Below are 18,650 nucleotides of genomic sequence, written 5' to 3' on the forward strand. Positions count from 1 at the left end.
TTTTTAGGAATAACACAAAGTCTATAGTGTTACCGCTGCACAGTTGAGATTCGTGCCAGACAATGTGGGTGTACAATATTGCTCATGTGGCTATCTGTTCTGGAAATATGAAGTGGGGAGGATTTTGTGAGGATTGAAAAATATGTCAGAGAAATGCCGATTTGAGTCCCGGAAGGCAGGATGAGTGAAAGGGTTGTTTTTTTTGGTCCACTGAGTGGGTGGCGGTGCATGTTCCTTACCGAGTGGCAAACATAGCTCGGAGAGAGGAAAAGGTGGCAGCGTCTTCCTTCAGGGCTTTGAGCTCGTTCCTCAGCTTCATCATGGTCTCGGTCACCATGGCCTTTTCGTTCTCGTACTTGCTCTTCAGATTGGTCAGAGCAACTTCAGCTGTCTGTGGGTGGACGAGAGGAAACAAAAGGGTCAGAGCAGCTAGAAGACGTCGGGGGTGTATTTCCTGCCTCTAGACGTACTTCTGTTAAAAAGGTAAAAACGACATGAGCTACTATTGTTAGTCTCAATTTTGTGGTTAATGAGGGGCTTTCATGTTTGTGCTCTGAATGGTCACAGAGTAACCACACACATACTTTAAAGGCGACACAAGCAACTGCAAACACACTTGGTGGGTTATGGTCCTTTGTGCTTTGGAGGGCTGTTCTTCAATCCTAAACACACAGATACTCTGGGCAGCTGACACCACGAGACTGCTGCTGTCTCCACCAGTGTTTGTCACATATACTGTCTGCAACGCATTTGCTGCAACAGCTGAATGGACCTGAAATAGCTGACACTTTTGTTGTCTGTCTCTGTCTTTCAAGGGAATTGGGCAAATGTTTGATAGCGATACCAAGTTGGTTGAAAGACATTTTTACTGGATGAACGACAAAAATAGAAAAACCCACCTGCTTGTTGGCTTTGAGGACAGTCCTCAGGGTGGCAATCTGTTCCCTCTTGGTGCTGAGCAGGGATTTTAATTTGAGGATCTCCTCCATGCAGGCTTCCTTGTCCTTGTCGGCCACGGTGCCGAGCTCCAGAGACGCCACCCTCTGGCGCGACAGCTCAGTGGTGCGGTCCACGGCGAGCTGCAGGTGCTTGATCTGGTCCCTGATGATGGCCACCAGATTGTAGATGTTCATTGGCTCGCGCCGGTGGTCGGACACAGGAGAGGGCAGGGAGGAGACTGAAGAGGGGGAGCCATCGCTGAGGTCAGCCTTACCAGGCTCGGGGAACAGGCCCTTGGTGAGCAGGATGGGAGAGCGACGGCCACGGCCCTCTGGGCTGCTCCGACCACCCTTACCTTCCTTGTAGAAGTCGAGCATTACACGGTTGGGCGTCTCGTTGTTACACATGCAGACGTGGTTGTAGAGGGTGGCCAGTTCTTCACTGAAGGTGACGAGCTCGTCCTGTGCCACGCTCAGGCTGCCTTGGGACTCGCCCGCCACGTCGCTCAACTGAAGACACACAAAGGGGAATTTATGAGTCAGCACAGTTTATTTTTCTTTTACAAAAGACACAAATCCACCATTTCGAATCACATCATTATCAAGCACGACATCTTACCTTGCGGAGCTCCTTCTCCAACTTGGTCTTCTCATTTTTCTCGGCCTGACTGCTCTTCTCCAAAGTCGCCAGCTTCTCTCCCAGTGTTGTGACGTCGTTCTCCAGACGGGTGCTCTCCTCTTCGTAACGTGACTGACAGGCCTGGTATTCGGCTTTCAGAGTCTTTAGCTCCTCCTTTAGCTCGCCTGCCTCAGACACAGCAACCTGGCAAGGCAATATCAATTGTGGCGTATAGATAAATCCAATTTGATTTGTTCTGGCTTAACTTGATTTCATGTGAATTACCTGCCAATTGAAATCTTAATCTGACATTTTGTGCTCAACTAACAGGAGACAATTACCTTGTACTTGCACTCTAGGATCTCAGGTCCGTTGATGTCCACTTCGTAGTAGTCTCCGTCTTCGTTGCTATCGCGTTCTTTCTCGTTGTCCAAGGCAGACTGGCGCTCCTTGCTGGCCTGGAGCTTGCGGATGGCGCTGAGGTTCTCCGTGAGGCGGTTGAGCTTCTCCTGGTGATCTGACAGAGCCCCGTTAGCCTGCTCTAGCTGTTTCTGGGAGTCCTGCAGGGTCGACAGCAGGTTGACCTTCTCACGCTCCATCTGAGGAGAGAGAGCAAAGACACGTGAGGTCAGTCTTGGGTTTTTGCACCCACGTAATTTCAGTTTCTTTGTTTTCTTGGTCACTAGATAACAGGAAGGATTCTTGCTTTGAACTTCACCAATCATCTTGAATTAGTAGATCATCTGTCATGTGATAAATCTGCCCACTATCATGTGCTGCCAAGCTATGTGATGCTCATTGCCCAGTAGCCCAGCAGCATCAGAGTCAATATGACCTTGACAATTTGTTGGCAGACACTCGGTGGCTGGTCTTACACACGTGCACACAGTTGTGCTGATATGAGCACTGAGCTATTTCAGAAGCAGATCTGTAAAGGATATCAAAGTGTCACGGTCGTGCTCCGTTGCGTTGTTGTTGTTTTTTATTACTGCAGAATAAAAATGCTGATTAATTTAAAAAAGGAATGGCAAGCTCACTTAACTTGGCATGCCACGTTAAAGAGTGGGCTCTTTCGCATATCAATTCACAATTTAAAAAACAAAATGATAAATCAGATACTGGTGTTTTCACATATTCACAAAAAACATTTTTTTGTGACACTCTACGCTCATCCAGAATCCATCCTGGATGTTGTTCTAGATTTCCAGGGATCACTAGGGTGATATCCAAGGAGCTGAGGTCAGGGATTGATCGCCGAGGACCAAATCAATTGAAAGAGATCAGGTAGGAGAGCAACAGAGTGAGACTGAACGAGTAAAGGAAGCTTTTTGTTTACTGTGCTCTGATTCCTGCCAGGAATCTGTGGAATGACTTGGCAGAAGGCTTCAGCAGCTAGGCGGTATGACACGCTGCTGGCTCATATCAAACACGGGGCTTTGTCACAGTCCGCCAGCTTCACCAGCTCAATGGTCAGATTGAGACCCATAGCAGAGCAGCACTAAGATAACTTCAAGTACACACATTAATCCAATGTTTATATTTGATGAAGGGAGGGAGAAAAAAAATCTGCAATTCCCTAGTCCTTTAAACAATCATCATCCACAGGTTCCCAGTTCTTTTTGGTAACCATGGTGCCCAGTCAGGCATAGCCCAGGACTGGTGGGGTGATGAGCCCACAGATGGTGGGTCCTCCGGTGCCACCACCCGCTGTTTGGCTGCCCTGCCCAGCCTGAAGGGTGTGTTTGTCTCCCCTGGATTAACTCTGCTATAAAGGGATTTAGATCCCTGCAGTGGCCTGGGTCAGACACTCCACTAACTCATTCATTCCTTCAGACACAACTTCAACTAAATCAAATACATTGTCCTGTTGTTATGAGTTATTCTCTGTTCATTTACAGCAATCTGGTGTGTTTTAAGAGCAACACAGTATTTTCAAGGCATAAAAAAAAACTTATTTATATTATAAAATAAGCCAAGACATTTCACCAACCACTTCCTGTATATTAACAAACTCTAGACGAATATAGTTGAGGTGCTTTTTTTCTTTTTTACTCTCATTAGCCTGCTATTGACTCTCTATTTACAACTTAAGTGAACACAAATACCAAAGAAACAAACATTTAACATCACAAAGCCCATAAATGCATCGATTGTTTCTTGTCTGTGAACAGATGGTCATAATTTACTGAATCAGGATCGCACAAACAATGTTTTCATTTTTCCATGGTCAGCAAGACCAACCTGTATCAGCTGCTGTTTGAGCTTCTGGATCTCTGAGATGTTAAGTTCGCTCAGCAGGTCGTCCACGAGGCTGGGCGCAGGGCAGAACAAGTCCTCCTTCCTGGGCGTTGAGACGCGGTTGTCCTCGGCGATGGCATTGGCCAGTTTAGTGAAGCCATTCTCATACCCGTGGAGAGCCTCGTCGTTGTTGGGCTCAGTGCCGGCATCGTCGCTGAACTTGAGACCATCCAGAGAGATGCTGAGTGGGCTGAGGGTGCGAATGAGGGAACAGTGTGTGATTAAGTGTTCATCAGAGAGGACGCTGAAGCTGGTGAACACCGTGTTTGTGTTTTATTCACCTGTGATAGAGAGTGTCTCCGATGCTCATGTAGTGGGAAAGCTCTTTTCTCAGGGAAGCTTTGAGCTCACGCTCGGTCTTGATGGTCTCCAGGGCCTCCCCGAGCTGACGCTCAGCGATCTCTTTCAGGCGGATGGCATCCTCCAGCTGGCTGTTCAGGAACTGAGTGTCCTCCTCCAGACGACGGATCTCATGCTTCAAACCCTCAAACTCCACCTGGGCAGAGGAGGAGGAGAAGGAGCCGCTTCTATGAGTTCTGGATTAAATACGACTCCGGCGACAGAGAGCTGTCGGGCGGGTTCATGTATGACAAACCAGCTACATCAAAAAGAATGACATTCAAGACATGTTAATTAAGATCAAATCCATTTAATTTCCTTTCTAATTAGTTTTAGGTTGATTGGATTTTGGAATCTCTCTTTATATTGGTTGCCTAAGGAGCCGATGTTTGTTCCATGCCCCTTATGAAGAACAAAGAAAACATAATCCAAAACGACAAGGGCATATGGAGAAAATTACCAGCTCAAGCATAAAAGGCCCCATCAAATGGAAATATCCTACTTGGAAATTCAGCTCTGTTCCATTTTTTGCAGATGTGCAAAGTGGATTTTTTCCCCACTTTCACCTAGTTTGAATAAACCAAGGAAATGTGTTTTGTCCCATGAAGTGTTTGAAGTATGATTACAGTTAAGAATCCGTCGAACACTTCTGCAATTAGATGCCAGCCCCGTTTCCAGGCACCGGAAAAGAAAAAAACGTCTACTTATCTCTTTACTGTATCAGAGGATGTTTTTATTATCATAATTAAATCGGAATATTAAAGAGCTCATGCCTCTTTAGGCAGAGTAATCAGTACAAGGATGAGACATACTGAGAGTTGGTGTGATGGAGGTTGTATGGCCTGGAGGGCGACTCCCTGATGATGACAAGGCCAATCTTCCAAGAAGGGGATTTTTACACTTCTCACCAGCGCTCCTCATTTCTTTTCTCACCATTTGCATGATTGTGACGTGCAGCACTGCTCTGTCCTCACCTGGCTCTGTTTGAGCATGGAGACCTGCTTCTGCAGCGAGATGTTCTCCTCCTCCAGCTCGGTGTAGTCCTGCAGCAGTCGAGCCTCCCGGAACTTGTATTCCTTGATGTCATCGCGCAGCTGATTCCTCTGCAGCTCCACCATCTGGCTGTTCTGCAGGGCCAAAGGAGGTAGACGGAGAGAAAAAAAAGACTGATTAATTGGATATTCTTGTTTTACTGCAACCGTTTGTGTCACGTAGACTCTTAAACACTGTGAGTCTTAGCAAGATAAGAAAGAGCTCCCATCTGGCCAAACGCGCAGCGTGTGAGTTTGGTGCGTGAGCCTGTTTGTGTTGGAGAGGGAGGTGCCAGGTGTCTCTCCGGGCAGTAGGCCACAAGTGCGCTCGCCCGCCAGCTATCATGACACCAGAGAGACTGAGGCCTAATTTTCTCTCTCACGGTGAGAGCTGATCAATGGCTGGGAAGCTCCTCAACAGTCGAATTGTCTAATGAGGAGTTGGATTAGACTCGATTCTGTGCACATCAGGACACAAGGACTAATCAGCACAATTCCGGGAATTGCGGAGATCAAGTTGGAATTTAAAATTTTCAGTTGACGTGATCTGAATGTGTGGCAGTGAAGAAGGTATGTAATCATCAGTAGTAATTACAAGCCAACACTGGAGTATGTAACATACTGGGAGCGCACTTGTCTCTCTCCTGCGGCTCAGGAAAGGCATCATTAATTATATAAAAGGTGAGAGAGGTAACAGACAAGCCCTTCCCCCACTGAGCCACCTGTGTCCTCACTACCCCGTCCATTGCCCTGTTTAACCCTCCATCACGTGGCTGCCCCCTAGCCCCCTCTCACCCCTGCATGCTGTGGCTCATCCCAAAACATGAGTCCCGCAGGACATTTGGGTGGGGGACATCTCAGCCAGCGGCTCTCAGAGAAAAGATCTGAAGTAAGGGGATAACGCTGAAGGAGGGAATTGAATATGTGAACATACGTGTGCGTGCGTGCTTGTGTGTGTGTGTGTGTGTGTGTAATGTGAGAAAGAGATAGGAACATATGTGAAACAGATCTCTGTATTCAGCAGTGTCTGAACTGACCTTGAACGTTCATGTGTGCAAGCGGGCATGTAACTCTCAGTGTACAGACAAAGTTTGACTTTCACATTTGAAGAATGCAGCAGGAGGTTGCCCGACTCAGACGGTTACAAAACAGCAGGAAAGTTTCTGGAACATTCAGGCAAGGGGAAAACATGGGGTCACAACGACTTCTTTTTTTTTTTTTAATTTTACCAGGGGGCTGGCAGGAAAAGTTCCAGAAAATGTCTGGCGTAACAACCGGAAAAGTTCAGGAAAATTTCCGCACTTAAGCGCGTGTCTGATAGCTGCTATCTCCCGAGTAGGAATTTGTGTAGATTTACATGCTGTTTCTGCAGCATGGTTGGCATGTGTGTGTTTGTGTGTTTGTGGTTGTGTATATCATGTGTGTGTGTTTGTGGTTGTGTATTTCATGTGTGTGTGTGTCTCTTTCTCAGAGAAAACCTAATATTAGAGGGACAATTAGCCTCCCAATCCCTCGCCAGGCGGCCCCTTCCCCTCGTGCTGTCACCACGCGGCTGCATCACAAAACCCCTGCTCTCCTCCCATCATTTCAAAGACCACAGGAAGCAAATCCTGAGGCTTCCCCTTTGCAGACTCTCTCATATCGGCGCTGCATTGAGACTGAATACACACCAGTAACATTACACATTGAAACAGAGGAGGAAATAACCTCGGGGTGACAGGTAGACTGATGGTTAGAGACACCTTCCAATAAACAGAAGGTCAGTGAGTTGATCCCTATCCATTTAGTAATAAAGACCAATAATTCAGATATTTAAATATACCTTACTATGACTCAGGGGACTATCACGAGACAAAGACACAATCTGTTTTTTGGTACTTTATCTGTAATTGGAATTCACTAGCTCGTTTTAGCTCATTGAGAGAAGAATGCACAAACAAATATTTTGCTAAATCCCCGCTGATGAAGGCTACACACTCCTCTTTGCTCTGTGCAATAATTAATCGCTGTGTGCAGCTCTGGGTTGAGGCTGACGTTTGAAGGTGCATTAATATTCATCAGGGTTGTGCGCATGTCTAATGAGCGTGGGTGTTTGCTGTGCCAAAGCCCTGATGTTGGTGCATTACTGAATAATGCATGAGCTTACAATACAGATCAGTCCTGCACTAAAAGCCTGTATGTACACAGCGGTGCTGACTTCTGGGAGAGAACTGAACTGGAATGAGTCACATTAACAGAGTAATTGAACAACATATACACAATTATTTCTAAGAGATATTAAACAGGATCTCATCAGTAGAGTGATCAGTTGTTTTTCTGTGCCAGCTGCTCGCTCAGGGCTCCTCCCGGTCCGGGTCGTGTGCCTCAGCTGGAGGATCATCGCTGTTTGGTCCCAATGAATACAGGCCAGCACTGAAACTGATTAAGGTCCTCCTCCAATCTGATTACAATGCATACCAGGGTTATGACCTTTCACCTTGTTTCCATGTCCTCTGCCACTGTGAACCCCTCAGAGACTGGGGGGCGGGGTTACACACGGCCCTGCTGCCTGACAGACTTGGGTTAATTCACCAGAGGTTGTAGTTGCCGTGTGCGTTTCTTCCTGTGTGTGAATAACATTTAATCAGATATGGGGGAAGCACAGACTCCTGGGAATAAATATCATAATGATACGGTGTGTGTGTGTCCTGGGGTGGGGTGTGATGTTTTGAAGGCCGTCTGAGGAACCTCTAGACCGTGTCGGCTTTTCAGTGTGACGTCTTTAATGGCCGTAGGCCTGTGTGTGGTTTGCGATTACCCCCCGCCTGCTGTCACTACAGGTGACGTCTGGACAGCAGCTTGAACACACTCCCACGCACACGCACGCGCACGCACACGCACACGCACACGCACACACACACACACACACACACACGCCGACTTCCATGTCCCTTCATGCAAAGTGGGTGGCAGTTGAACCACCAGGTTGTCCTGCCATACCATAAAGGTACAGGATAGGCATGGTATATAAGATGTTTGAAGGCATAGAGGGGGCTGGTGCATTTATGTATATACAGTTTATGAATAATAAAGCATTTAAGTAGATTTCTTCTTTAATAAAGTCTAATGTAGTTAATATGCAGTGCTGCAAAATGTTACAATGCGCAAATTTCTATGGGTCATGGATCATGGGTGAGTTTCTTCCAAATGTATGAACTCTCACTTTCATATCTAAAGCTTTCTTCATAACACCAGTAAACTGCTTTTGACAGCGCGGTGGGGCTGAGCCTGCTTAAGCTCCGAGTAATTTCTCCATGTGTTTGAGCTGCTATAACCTCGACGTCTGTCGGAAATAGCACCATTACTTACTAAGCCACAGTGGCAAAGTTTCAGGCTTAACACAAGTGTAGATGAGGAATGTTTTAGTGCTTTGTTGAAGGCTCTGCAGCTCGATAACTCCAGAGAATCCAGCTTGCATTTCTTGCAAAATCCATATTTACTGGCCTCCTACTTTTTAGGATTTCCAGATGGCACAGGACTGAATTATTGATATAAGAACACAGGGGCTCAATATGAATATATATATTTTTTATCCTCTTTCTGTCTTTCTTACACTCTTACTCCGCTGACCTCCATTTCACTCTCCATCCTGCTCACTTTGCACTTCATCAAACGGCACATGCACTAGATTCCCCCCCCCAAATTACAATCCCTGCAAAGTGCAGAGGGGCTCCCAGAGATGGCATGACACCAAGTGTACCCCAGCTCAGTGCTGTTTTTTAAAAACCCTCTCTCTCAGCTTCTCCATCTGATACCACTGACCTCCATTTTTAGCCATTTTCACCAACACTATAACGGCTCTAATTTTTCTAACCCCGCCTCGCCTCTCTCCCGTGTCCGTATGCTTTTAGAGGCCACGTTTCAGTCACAGTTGAATTCCTTCATCATTCTGAGCGTTGGTTCCATCATATCTACCTATCAAATGAAAAGAAGTGGACAGGCACAGCCTTGTTCACTTCTGCTTGCAGATCTCTGGTAATATCGCGAGTGAGCCGACGAGAAAAAGAAGAAAAGAAGAACTCTTAACTGTCCTGTAGGCTCTGCGGCACATCAAGGTCACGTAGGCCCATGTTAAATCTAACTCTACAAAAGCCAAACCCATCTCAGGATTACCTCCAGGAGAGATGAGAAATTAATCACAGATGCTGCACAGCTCAACCCCCAACAGTATCGCTTTAGACAGAGCAAAGGCACAATGACGCTCAGGGGCCTATTGCTGCTGTCAGAGACGAGACTGTGGGTGAGAGCAGATCTGCTTTTATCCTCGTCTTCCCTGCGAGCAATTGTCATTCTATTCAGCTTCCCCAGACTCCATTAGGGCGAGAAAACACCACCAAGGTCACACTTTTCAATGAGACAATTAGAAAATATATCGTGAAAGGAACCGTGTGACTCTGTGGCTCATGGTCCTTTGCCCACAGTGTGTGATGGTTAAAGAGCCCACAGGGTGAAAGTGTCCGCCTGCACTTAACAGTGAATTGTTGATTTTGAGGTCACTTTGACGGAGGTGGGGAAATGTTCACGTGAACACGTTTGAAACCATTAGATGAAACCAGTGTGCAGGCCTGCTTGGGTGTGTATGCTTCATTCATTAGGATTCATTGATCCGGCATTGGAAAACCTCTTTGTTGAATGTGAGCCAGGGGATTGAATCAAGAATGGAACATTTCCAGAGAATTGTTAAAAGTTCAAACAGAAATGTCATTAGGAGTAAATGCAAAATCTTTTTTGAATGTATTTTAGCGACTCACTCTCTCTATGGGCCAAAAATACCCATGTGAGACACACAACTCCTGAGACAGCTACTGCAGCCAAAGTGATGTGAGATTAGGTGATGTCGGGCGCTGCGGCCTGATAACCCAGATAACATGTGGACGGTTTAGAGAAGGTCGCAGGTCATGTGTGACAGCAGCAGGAGCAGGAAACTGAAAGAGCCTGTGTCTGCGGGAATACCTCTTCCCTTCCTCTGCTCGTTATATTCCTCCGTTCAGTAAGTCCTCTTTTTTCTCTTTTCTCCGTTTGTCTCTCCACACTGCTCCCTGACTCCCACAGGACAAGAGGTGATCTGTCTTGGCATTAATGTCACAAGAAATAATAAGGCGCTCGACATCAGCACCCCAGAGCCCCGGAGGACATCAGATGATAATGAGAGAAGGAGAAGAAAGAGCTTGGATCTTTTTACTACTCAAGTCTGATCTTTCAATCAGAAAGGCACAGCCTCAGCTTCATTGAAAACAGAAATTCTGCCCTTGTGTCGATCTCATCTACTGAAAAATGGCGGCCTTGCTCTCTAATGTCTTTCGGTGGGAATTACAACGATGGCCTCTCTCACGATGAGCTTAAACCTCTGCCTCCTTCTAACCTTTTAAACTCATCCCATCAATGCAGACACCTTCCCTCCCTCCATCCCTACCCCCGTTTACCTGTCAGGTATTTAATCCAGCCAATCGTAGCAGCACTTAAATCAAGCTCCAGCCACTATGTCAATGAGGTGGAAAATGTTAATCATGTTTGACATGTGAATGACTTCAACATTATGGTTATTGACCAAAACCACAACACCATAATTTAAGTGCCTGTGAGCGTAAAATGGTCTGAGCAAACAAAGGAGGATTGTTAAAAGTGGAGGGCACGCAACAGTTACTGAGTCAACACTGCCTCCTGAAAGATGCAAACGGAAGTACGGCAGGTAGTCACGAGCTGACGCTGGAAACACATGACATTTTTTACGAGTGTGAACACTGAACAGCAAGACTGAAGTACACTGATAACATTTTCTCAGCTTTGCCATCTGCAGCTTTGCTTAGTAATTTCCTGGGAGGCAGGCGACGAGGATCCCCATTCTGTGAGGATAATGGCAGCCACCACCACCGCGGGCACGTTCCTCTCCAGACATGAGATTGAATTTAATGAAGTCATGCCTGTTAGACTGCGCCTCCTTACAATGTTACTGGCTCTTTGTGGTGGTTTAATCCCGTAGACTGCACCATGGCAGCGAGATATGTCTTATCGGTGCTCGGGGGCCAACATTCAAGTCTTTGGCATGAGACGCTGCCTGGGAGGTTTAAATGTGGTGTATGTCTACAGCTGGTACTAAATGGTAGTGAATGAACTGGCCTGTGTAGTTTTACACTGAGTGGAATTACAACACTTTCTTTTGATTTATTTGTGAGCAACGTTCCAATCTTATATTATATATAATTATATTTCCAAAGCCCTTTTAGCGAGTTCTCTTTCAGCTGCAGCCGTGAAAGCTCTCAGCTTAAATAGATCTTTTTTTATGGAGGAACCTCGTAGGGGACAAATTAAAAACACAAAAAGTGACAGTTACAGCCCAACTGTCAGTTGCATTCCATGATGAAATTGAGTCATTCAATCTCCCTCCTGGCTCAATGTGATTATCAATGCTGCCCCCGAAAAGCAGCACAATCGTCCGCCACTGGTGTTGAATTTACACTCATTAAGCTTTTCTCCTTCTCTAACGGATTTTCAGACTCATTCTCTTTCTTTCGCACATTTCTTATCGTCTCCTACTGCCCCGCCCTCCCCCCTCCTCCTCCTCCTCCTCCTCCTCCTCAAGCCCGAGCTTATGGGCTAATTTGAAACCCGCGAGACAAAGACCTCTTTCAGTTCCATCAGTCTGGTCGCAATGCCAACCTCAGTGCCAAGAGCTCCCTCCATTTCCCTGCCACACACACTCCTCTTAGCACCCACAGAAGTACCATTAGAAGGGTGTCATTATCGCCCATACATGGGGTGATTCACACTCCAGCCTCTTCTATCCAGCCAATTAGAGCGGGCCAGGGCCAATGGTGTTGCACCAGGGGTATTTATAATGGGAATGGCACCTGCAGAAAGGGCATCCTGCAGGCCACCCGGCAACACCAGCATCAGGATATGCAGGAAAAAAAACAACCACTGTAAGCCCTTTAACCTACAAATATATAACAAGTAAATTACATTAGGGGGCATCATGTCTTTGTACAAAGTGATCATGTTTTACACAGAGAAATATATGTTCTGTTTCTAAAACATGATATTTGGCTTCAGCGATGCCCAACTTAAACCAATGCAGATAGGGAGCTGAGCAGCAGCTGACCTAATTATACTGGAGTTTGGAGTTTTCCAGCGCATAAGTCGTCGTGAGGGATCGTCTTCAGGTCTTTTTTCCACTAATCTCAGCGAGAAGCAGTGCTGACATCTGTTTCAAGCAGTGACTCAGAAAACATTCATTCTTGCATCTGTGTGCCAAAGACTTTAGACTCACTCCGGGGGGCGGCCCCCCTTTCGTCCCCCATTCCCCCAATTACATTGGAATTACCAACTTGACCTTCAAAAGAGTAGACTCAGCTAAATCTGCTCTGCACAAACACGGGAAGATTTGCACGACTGATGGATTTAAGTAGTGCATTGCCAGAGCATTATACAGAGAGGAGGGAGGAGAAAAAGGCAAAAAAAAGGGTCAGAATTGGACGTCCAGCATCAGGAACAGTATGAATACACTTGATTATTTAAACAATACAATGCTGTCCTACAGAGATCTGAGAGAGTCAAATAAGTGAAGTTAAATTTAATAACTCTTCCTTCTCTCCTCGCATAGCCAGACTCCTCTAACAAGTTGCTTCTTCAACCACCCCCTCTTCATTATTCCAGCCTTTACTTGGCTGTCAAGGGAGCACAGATCTTTGCATCAAAAGAAACCCATCTCAAGGTGAAGGGCTCCCTGAGCCCCCCCTTGTCAGGCTGCGTTCATCCTTTGCTCACCCCTTTGTGTCTCTCTCCGTTTGTGTTGAAGCAGGCTTCTTCAAAGCTCCGCACATCTACCAGATTTCAGCTCGTGCCGCTCTGCCGTTAATTCAATCTCCAAATCTCCTCATCAGGTTCCATCATGCAATATCATGCGTGCATGGCCACTGGTCGTCATGTCTAATGAGGTTAGTTAGCTGTGAGTGTATGTTAATGGCAGCAGTGAGCGAGGTCAGACATTGTCCAAAGTGGGGCGCGGACAATAAAGGTTTGCATTATGACAGTTAGGGAAGCTTATGAGGGTCAAATACTAATATATATCCGCTGGGATGTGTAGAGGGTGTGGGTACACTCAGATTCAGGAAAATGTTGTGGCTGGGCTTCAGTCAAACAGAAATTACCAGGCTGGTAAAGGGCTTGTCCACGGTGGAGGTTGTTTAGTTTTTTTGTCACAGCTGGAGCGACGGTTAGGCGACAGTTCACCCAAATTTAAGATACTAATCTCGCAATTATGCATATACTGTTGTGTCGTGTTGGCTTTTGCACAACAAAAGCTTTCCCATGCTCTCAGTGTTTTTCTTCTTACTGTCATTATGACTCCACCCTATAGATCACAATAGGGATGAAAAACTTTGCGTGAAGCTCGGAGGCAAAGTGTTGCTTTAATCATCACAGTTGGATTAAACTTGTCTCAGCAGGTCAAAAAACAGTTTTTGACTGTGCCATCACACCCTGAATATTACAGGCCTGGACAGCAACACTGAGCCTAACACAGGTGAATGACTGCAGCTCCAGTAATTACTGTGTGCAGTACTCCATCTTTGCTCCCAGCGAACAGTAATAAAAACTTAAATGCAGTATTTATTAGTTTCTTGCTCGGTTCAACTACACAGAACTTGACATCGATTAGTGCTGAATAACTGGCCCCTTTTAAACAGATATCCAACTATATTCCTGTTAAGGAGACCTTCCATTATGGGGGCTCTGCCATTTCAATGCTGCCCCCGTGTCTGACTTTATTATGCTGGTGTCCAGGAGTCAAAAGCGTATAGTGTCTGCCCATAATGCCGACTCTGTGGCTGTTTAACTACCCCTGCTGCTAAAAGGTAGAACAACATTGCCCCACATTTTTTGTTCTTATCACCCGTACAGAATAGCATAAAGTGGGGCTTCTTTCAGGTTTTCAGTAGCCTCGGACAGAAAATAAAATGTATTTGACAGCATGAACCAACACACCCATTTGTTCTTATAGCGACAGGCAAACAAGAGCACAAGACACAACAAGACAACTCTGAAGTGAGTTCATCTTCAAAGTACTGAAATAAGAAAGTGTCCTTGCTGAAGGATTCATCTTTGAAGTGTATTTACTGAGCCTTTTTGTGTTGGCGCTTCATATATCATATGTGCAGTGTTCAGCATCCTATGAAACCTTTCTATTAGCCCAAATGAAACGTAAAGATTACAACTTGTTGCAAAAAAAACCCACGACAACTCATGATATGTTTCTGGTTCTAGGTTTCGTTCTCGTACCTCTCTCATCTCCAGGGAGATGGTGTTCAGACGTTCATTCTCAGACTGGGTGTTGGTGAGGATGTTGCGCGCCTGGCGGAGCTCGGTCTGCAGCTCCAGGACCCTCTGCTCGTAGTAGGCCTCCTTACAGGCCGACTCCTGGATAAGAGACTCCTCGCGACTCTCCCCATCTGCAGCCACCTTCCTGTGGTTAAAGTGGGCTTGTCCGAAGGCCTGGAGATGCAGGGAAGGAGAATTTGTTGTTATTGCATTGTTAATGGTATCCAAACAGAAGAGGTATAATGTAAATTAGAGAATGAAGCATTAACTTGCTATTAAAATGCTTATGAGCGACAAAACCGATCGCTTCTGATGTGGTTAAACTGGGAACTGTGGCTAAAAAAAAAATATCCACAAAATATTTCCATTGCCTAGTAGAGATAAAAAACAAGACTCCGTCTGGGCTGCATCATCCCATCTTCCCCCCCGTGTGCTCCCCCCTTTTCTCCCTCCCTAACCCGCAGGACGTTGGCCTCCCCTGCAAGTGCTCTGCAGTGACTCCACAGACGGAAAAGCAAAACAGGCAAAGTAGAGCAAATGGACTAGTGTGTCCGGGTGTTCACGAGAAGCCTGTACTCTAATGCTCTTAATACCTTAGAGATCATAGCAGGGCAAGGGAAGGGCAACAGATATTGATTTTTTACAGATTGCCAGATGGGGATGAAGTTCATGAAGATTAAATAACTACATATAGGCTGCAGCTTCTACCTTCTGTAGGAGGAGATACTCTGTTGAAGGCTGTGAACAGTGTAGTTTGATTGTGGAATATGAATTATGTTTCTCTGTTATTAGTGCTGCCTTAATTTTGACCTTAATTTGTGAATGGCCTGCAAGGCAGTGACAAAACTGTGGATGTGGACCGAGACACAAAGAGGAAGAGAGAGAGAGAGAGAGAGTGACCTTCACTGCAGCAGAATATAGTTTAGGCTTCTCTCTCCCTTCTCAAAATAACTGTGTACAGATTTCATTTCCAATCCTGTATCCACCTGTGAGCCAATGGAAATTCTGATTCTCATCTGTCCTCACAGCTCGAGCACAGCAAGTTATCTGAAATCAACCTGGGGTAGTGAATCCAGCCGTGTTCGCCTCTGCATCACACTCTCTCTTCTCTCTGACCTGCTAACCCCTTACAACTGCACGTGACGTGGCCGCTGCAGGATTTTCCGTTTGACTGTGTATCGTATTAATCCCAGTAATTCCTTTTGAGAAAGGAAAATCTGGAAATTTGTATTACTCCATATTACTGACCTACTTACTAGTTTAATGGGTTACAGGAGCGCGTGACATCACGTCTCGTGCATGGGAGCTGGAATACCTCTCACGTTCCAGGAAAGATTTGCAGTCCGAGCAGGGAAACTCTCACTCTGAGGCACAATATGGTTTGTTTAGAAGCAACAGCAGTTTGAAATGAGGTTAACTTTGACAGCGGCACGAGGAATCTCATCTTTCTGTGGGCAAACCTCTTCATAAACCATCACATTACTGCACATGCCTACCTGAGCCTATGTGCTAAAATATATCTCGACCTTTTCTCGCTTTTATAGATAAATTGCTGAAAATCTCACCCAGCTAGATCAAATATCCACTGAATCAACACACTGGAGTTGATTAATCAAGTGACAGGAAATTTATCTACTACTATTTTGATGATTGATAGTAGTAAAAATGTCCAGTGATGCTTAATTCCAGTTTCTTTAACAGTGAACTAAATAATTGGGTTTTGGACTTTTAATCTGAAAAAACAAGCAATCTGAAGACGTAACCTTGGGCTTTAATTGTGATAGACTTTTTCACAATTTCCTGACACAAGAACAGTCTGAAGATTAATTTATGATAAAAGTGTTATAAATGTAAAATTCTTAGTTGCAGCTCTACAACATACAAACATGTTTCCTCTTCAAAATAGAAACTGAACTTGTAATCACGGTGAACTTGTAATAACCGCTGGGAGGTGCGTTAGTAATCTTATAACTAAAATTCACATGGGTGTTAACTGACACGTGTCTGTCAATATAACACTAATGTCAGTAACTGTAGATAAGAGTCAAAGTTAAATAACCTCGTACCTTCCCCACCACCTCCCATCCCTCCAAAAAACACACCATCAATCAGCAGCAGGCCAGATTTAATTAGAAAGTCAAGGAGCAGGATTAACCCAATCAGAAACGAGGAGAATCCCATCATTATAATCTCGGTGCATGGTGGATATTGAAAGGACTCCAATCAATCCAATCCAACGGGCCTGTCTTTCAAACATAAAGTAGAGCCCCCCGCCCAAACCCACTGACGCCAGGTCTTTAATCTCAGCTGCCCAATCGCGGTTTAGGCTACTTTTCGGAGAGGGTAAATTGGGGACGCACGCGACCAAGCCTATAATCTCACAGTGAGCTGCTTTACCCAATCTATAATTCATCTTTATCTTAGCATATGTTGCTTTTTTTGCATTGGACATGTGAGCATGGATTATTAATCTCCTGCAAAGCTAATCAAAGGTAGGTCTTTAGTCATTAGCACGCATGTCTGGACTGTGATTCCTCACAGATTTTCCACACACAGACGATTACGGCAAACATTATGACGCTACATAAGGAGAAGTGTATAATTTCAGAGGTTTATCCCGCCGCAGATTCCAGATGAGTGCACACATTATGGGCCGAGGGTCAGTCTCCCTGCTGGGCTGGACTCTGTGCTCCGGGCTGCCATGTGGGGATCAAAGCATGTAATCACTGTGATCAAACGCTTGATGTGACTGAGGGGTTGATACAGCGAGACGAGCGCCCTCAGATCCTACTTCTCTTTTCTTTTCTTTTTTGTCAGGCGTCAAACATTTTTCATTACTTCCCCATGCACAGCTCACATCAGAACAGAGGATATGACTACCATGCGATTAACACTTAAAGTGTAAATAAAGACGTCGGCGTGGGTGCAGGAAGTCAGACTAATTTAAGACAGGAGCATGTTGCTTTGACATTTTAGATAGAGGGCGCATCAAAACATTGATTTCCCTGTTGGTGAGGCTTCTTTTACACCCAGGGTGTTAAATTCAATCAGCTATCAGTCGGTTTATCTTTCTGCAAAACAAGTGTTGCTACAACAGAGTGTGCTTTCACAGGAAATCCTTTTAACAAAGACTATCTTTGTGTTTGTGTTCAAACACAGCGTGGTGTGATCACTGCGTTGTCCTCTAATTCGACCAGAGACACAGACTTCAAAGTGCACTGATTAAAAGGTGAGACAAATCAGGACTCGGGCCTTTGAGCAATGTGATCTCTGTTTAGTAATAAGAGGGGAAGTGTTCAACACGGGGTTCTGAAGGCTAGAGGTTCCGCTGCTCTTGGTCAACACCTTACATGGCGTTGGAAATTAAAGCAGAGAGAATATAGGTCACAGAGTTCACTCTGGTTTTCCCTGCTCAGAATGCTCCTGTGCGTGTTCGTCTAATCCGGTGAGTCAAGTGCACAAGGGAAAAAGGCTTTGGGCCTCTGACAAGTAACAAACAGATCAATAATGCTGGTGTCAGAGGCGCTGTGGAGCTAAAGTTAACCCCCCCCCCCAAAAAAAATATCTATTTTTAAGGTCCTGTTCCTCTGGCAAAGAACAAGGATTGTTGTGGCAAGAAGTGAGGACAGTGAGCGCGTAGATGTCTCAAGAGACACGACAACTGCAACTTTTGCAAAAGCCCTGCATTAGGAGCAAAACCCCATCAGAGAACTGTGGATCCGGATCGGATTCCTCTCTCTCTGCTACAGCCACAGTATAATCATCTCATTAATGTTCAAGTTTACATTTAGCCCCCTGTGGTCTCACAGCCTGACTCTGGTGGAAAAGTAAAAAAGCTTGCCGCAATAAGATCAGCAGAGGACGCAGCCAGAATATGAGAAGTAGACATGATAAGACAGAGAAAGTTGCTTATACTTTGCTTTACGGCAAGTCTCGGGAATCCTCCAGACCGTAGGGTTTTCTATGGGCGGATAAACATCCTCAGGAAAATATATAAAAATGAAATAAATAAACATGGGGACAAAATCTGGAGAAGAGTGAAATCCAGAATTCTAGACAGTGAAAATGAAA

At 45.4% G+C, this 18,650-nt stretch overlaps 1 protein-coding gene across 6 annotated transcripts in view; it reads right to left on the reverse strand.

The window, feature by feature from the left end:
* LOC118316650 (protein bicaudal D homolog 2) overlaps window positions 1–18,650 on the reverse strand; it is a 42,675-nt gene that overhangs the window by 10,211 nt on the left and 13,814 nt on the right. For all 6 annotated transcript variants that reach the window (XR_004795240.2, XM_047330918.1, XM_035644674.2 and 3 more), the window contains 8 exons: window positions 14,541–14,753; window positions 5,169–5,321; window positions 4,137–4,351; window positions 3,799–4,045; window positions 1,899–2,156; window positions 1,558–1,761; window positions 900–1,448; window positions 240–391 (listed from right to left, as the gene is read on the reverse strand). Coding sequence is in view for 5 of the 6 variants with exons in the window: in XM_047330918.1 (XP_047186874.1) it covers window positions 240–391; window positions 900–1,448; window positions 1,558–1,761; window positions 1,899–2,156; window positions 3,799–4,045; window positions 4,137–4,351; window positions 5,169–5,321; window positions 14,541–14,753 (1,991 nt within the window). In the remaining variant the exon portion in view is untranslated. The remainder of the gene's footprint in view (window positions 1–239; window positions 392–899; window positions 1,449–1,557; window positions 1,762–1,898; window positions 2,157–3,798; window positions 4,046–4,136; window positions 4,352–5,168; window positions 5,322–14,540; window positions 14,754–18,650) is intronic.

This window comes from Scophthalmus maximus, chromosome 3, assembly GCF_022379125.1.
Source record: "Scophthalmus maximus strain ysfricsl-2021 chromosome 3, ASM2237912v1, whole genome shotgun sequence".
NCBI lineage: Eukaryota > Metazoa > Chordata > Actinopteri > Pleuronectiformes > Scophthalmidae > Scophthalmus > Scophthalmus maximus.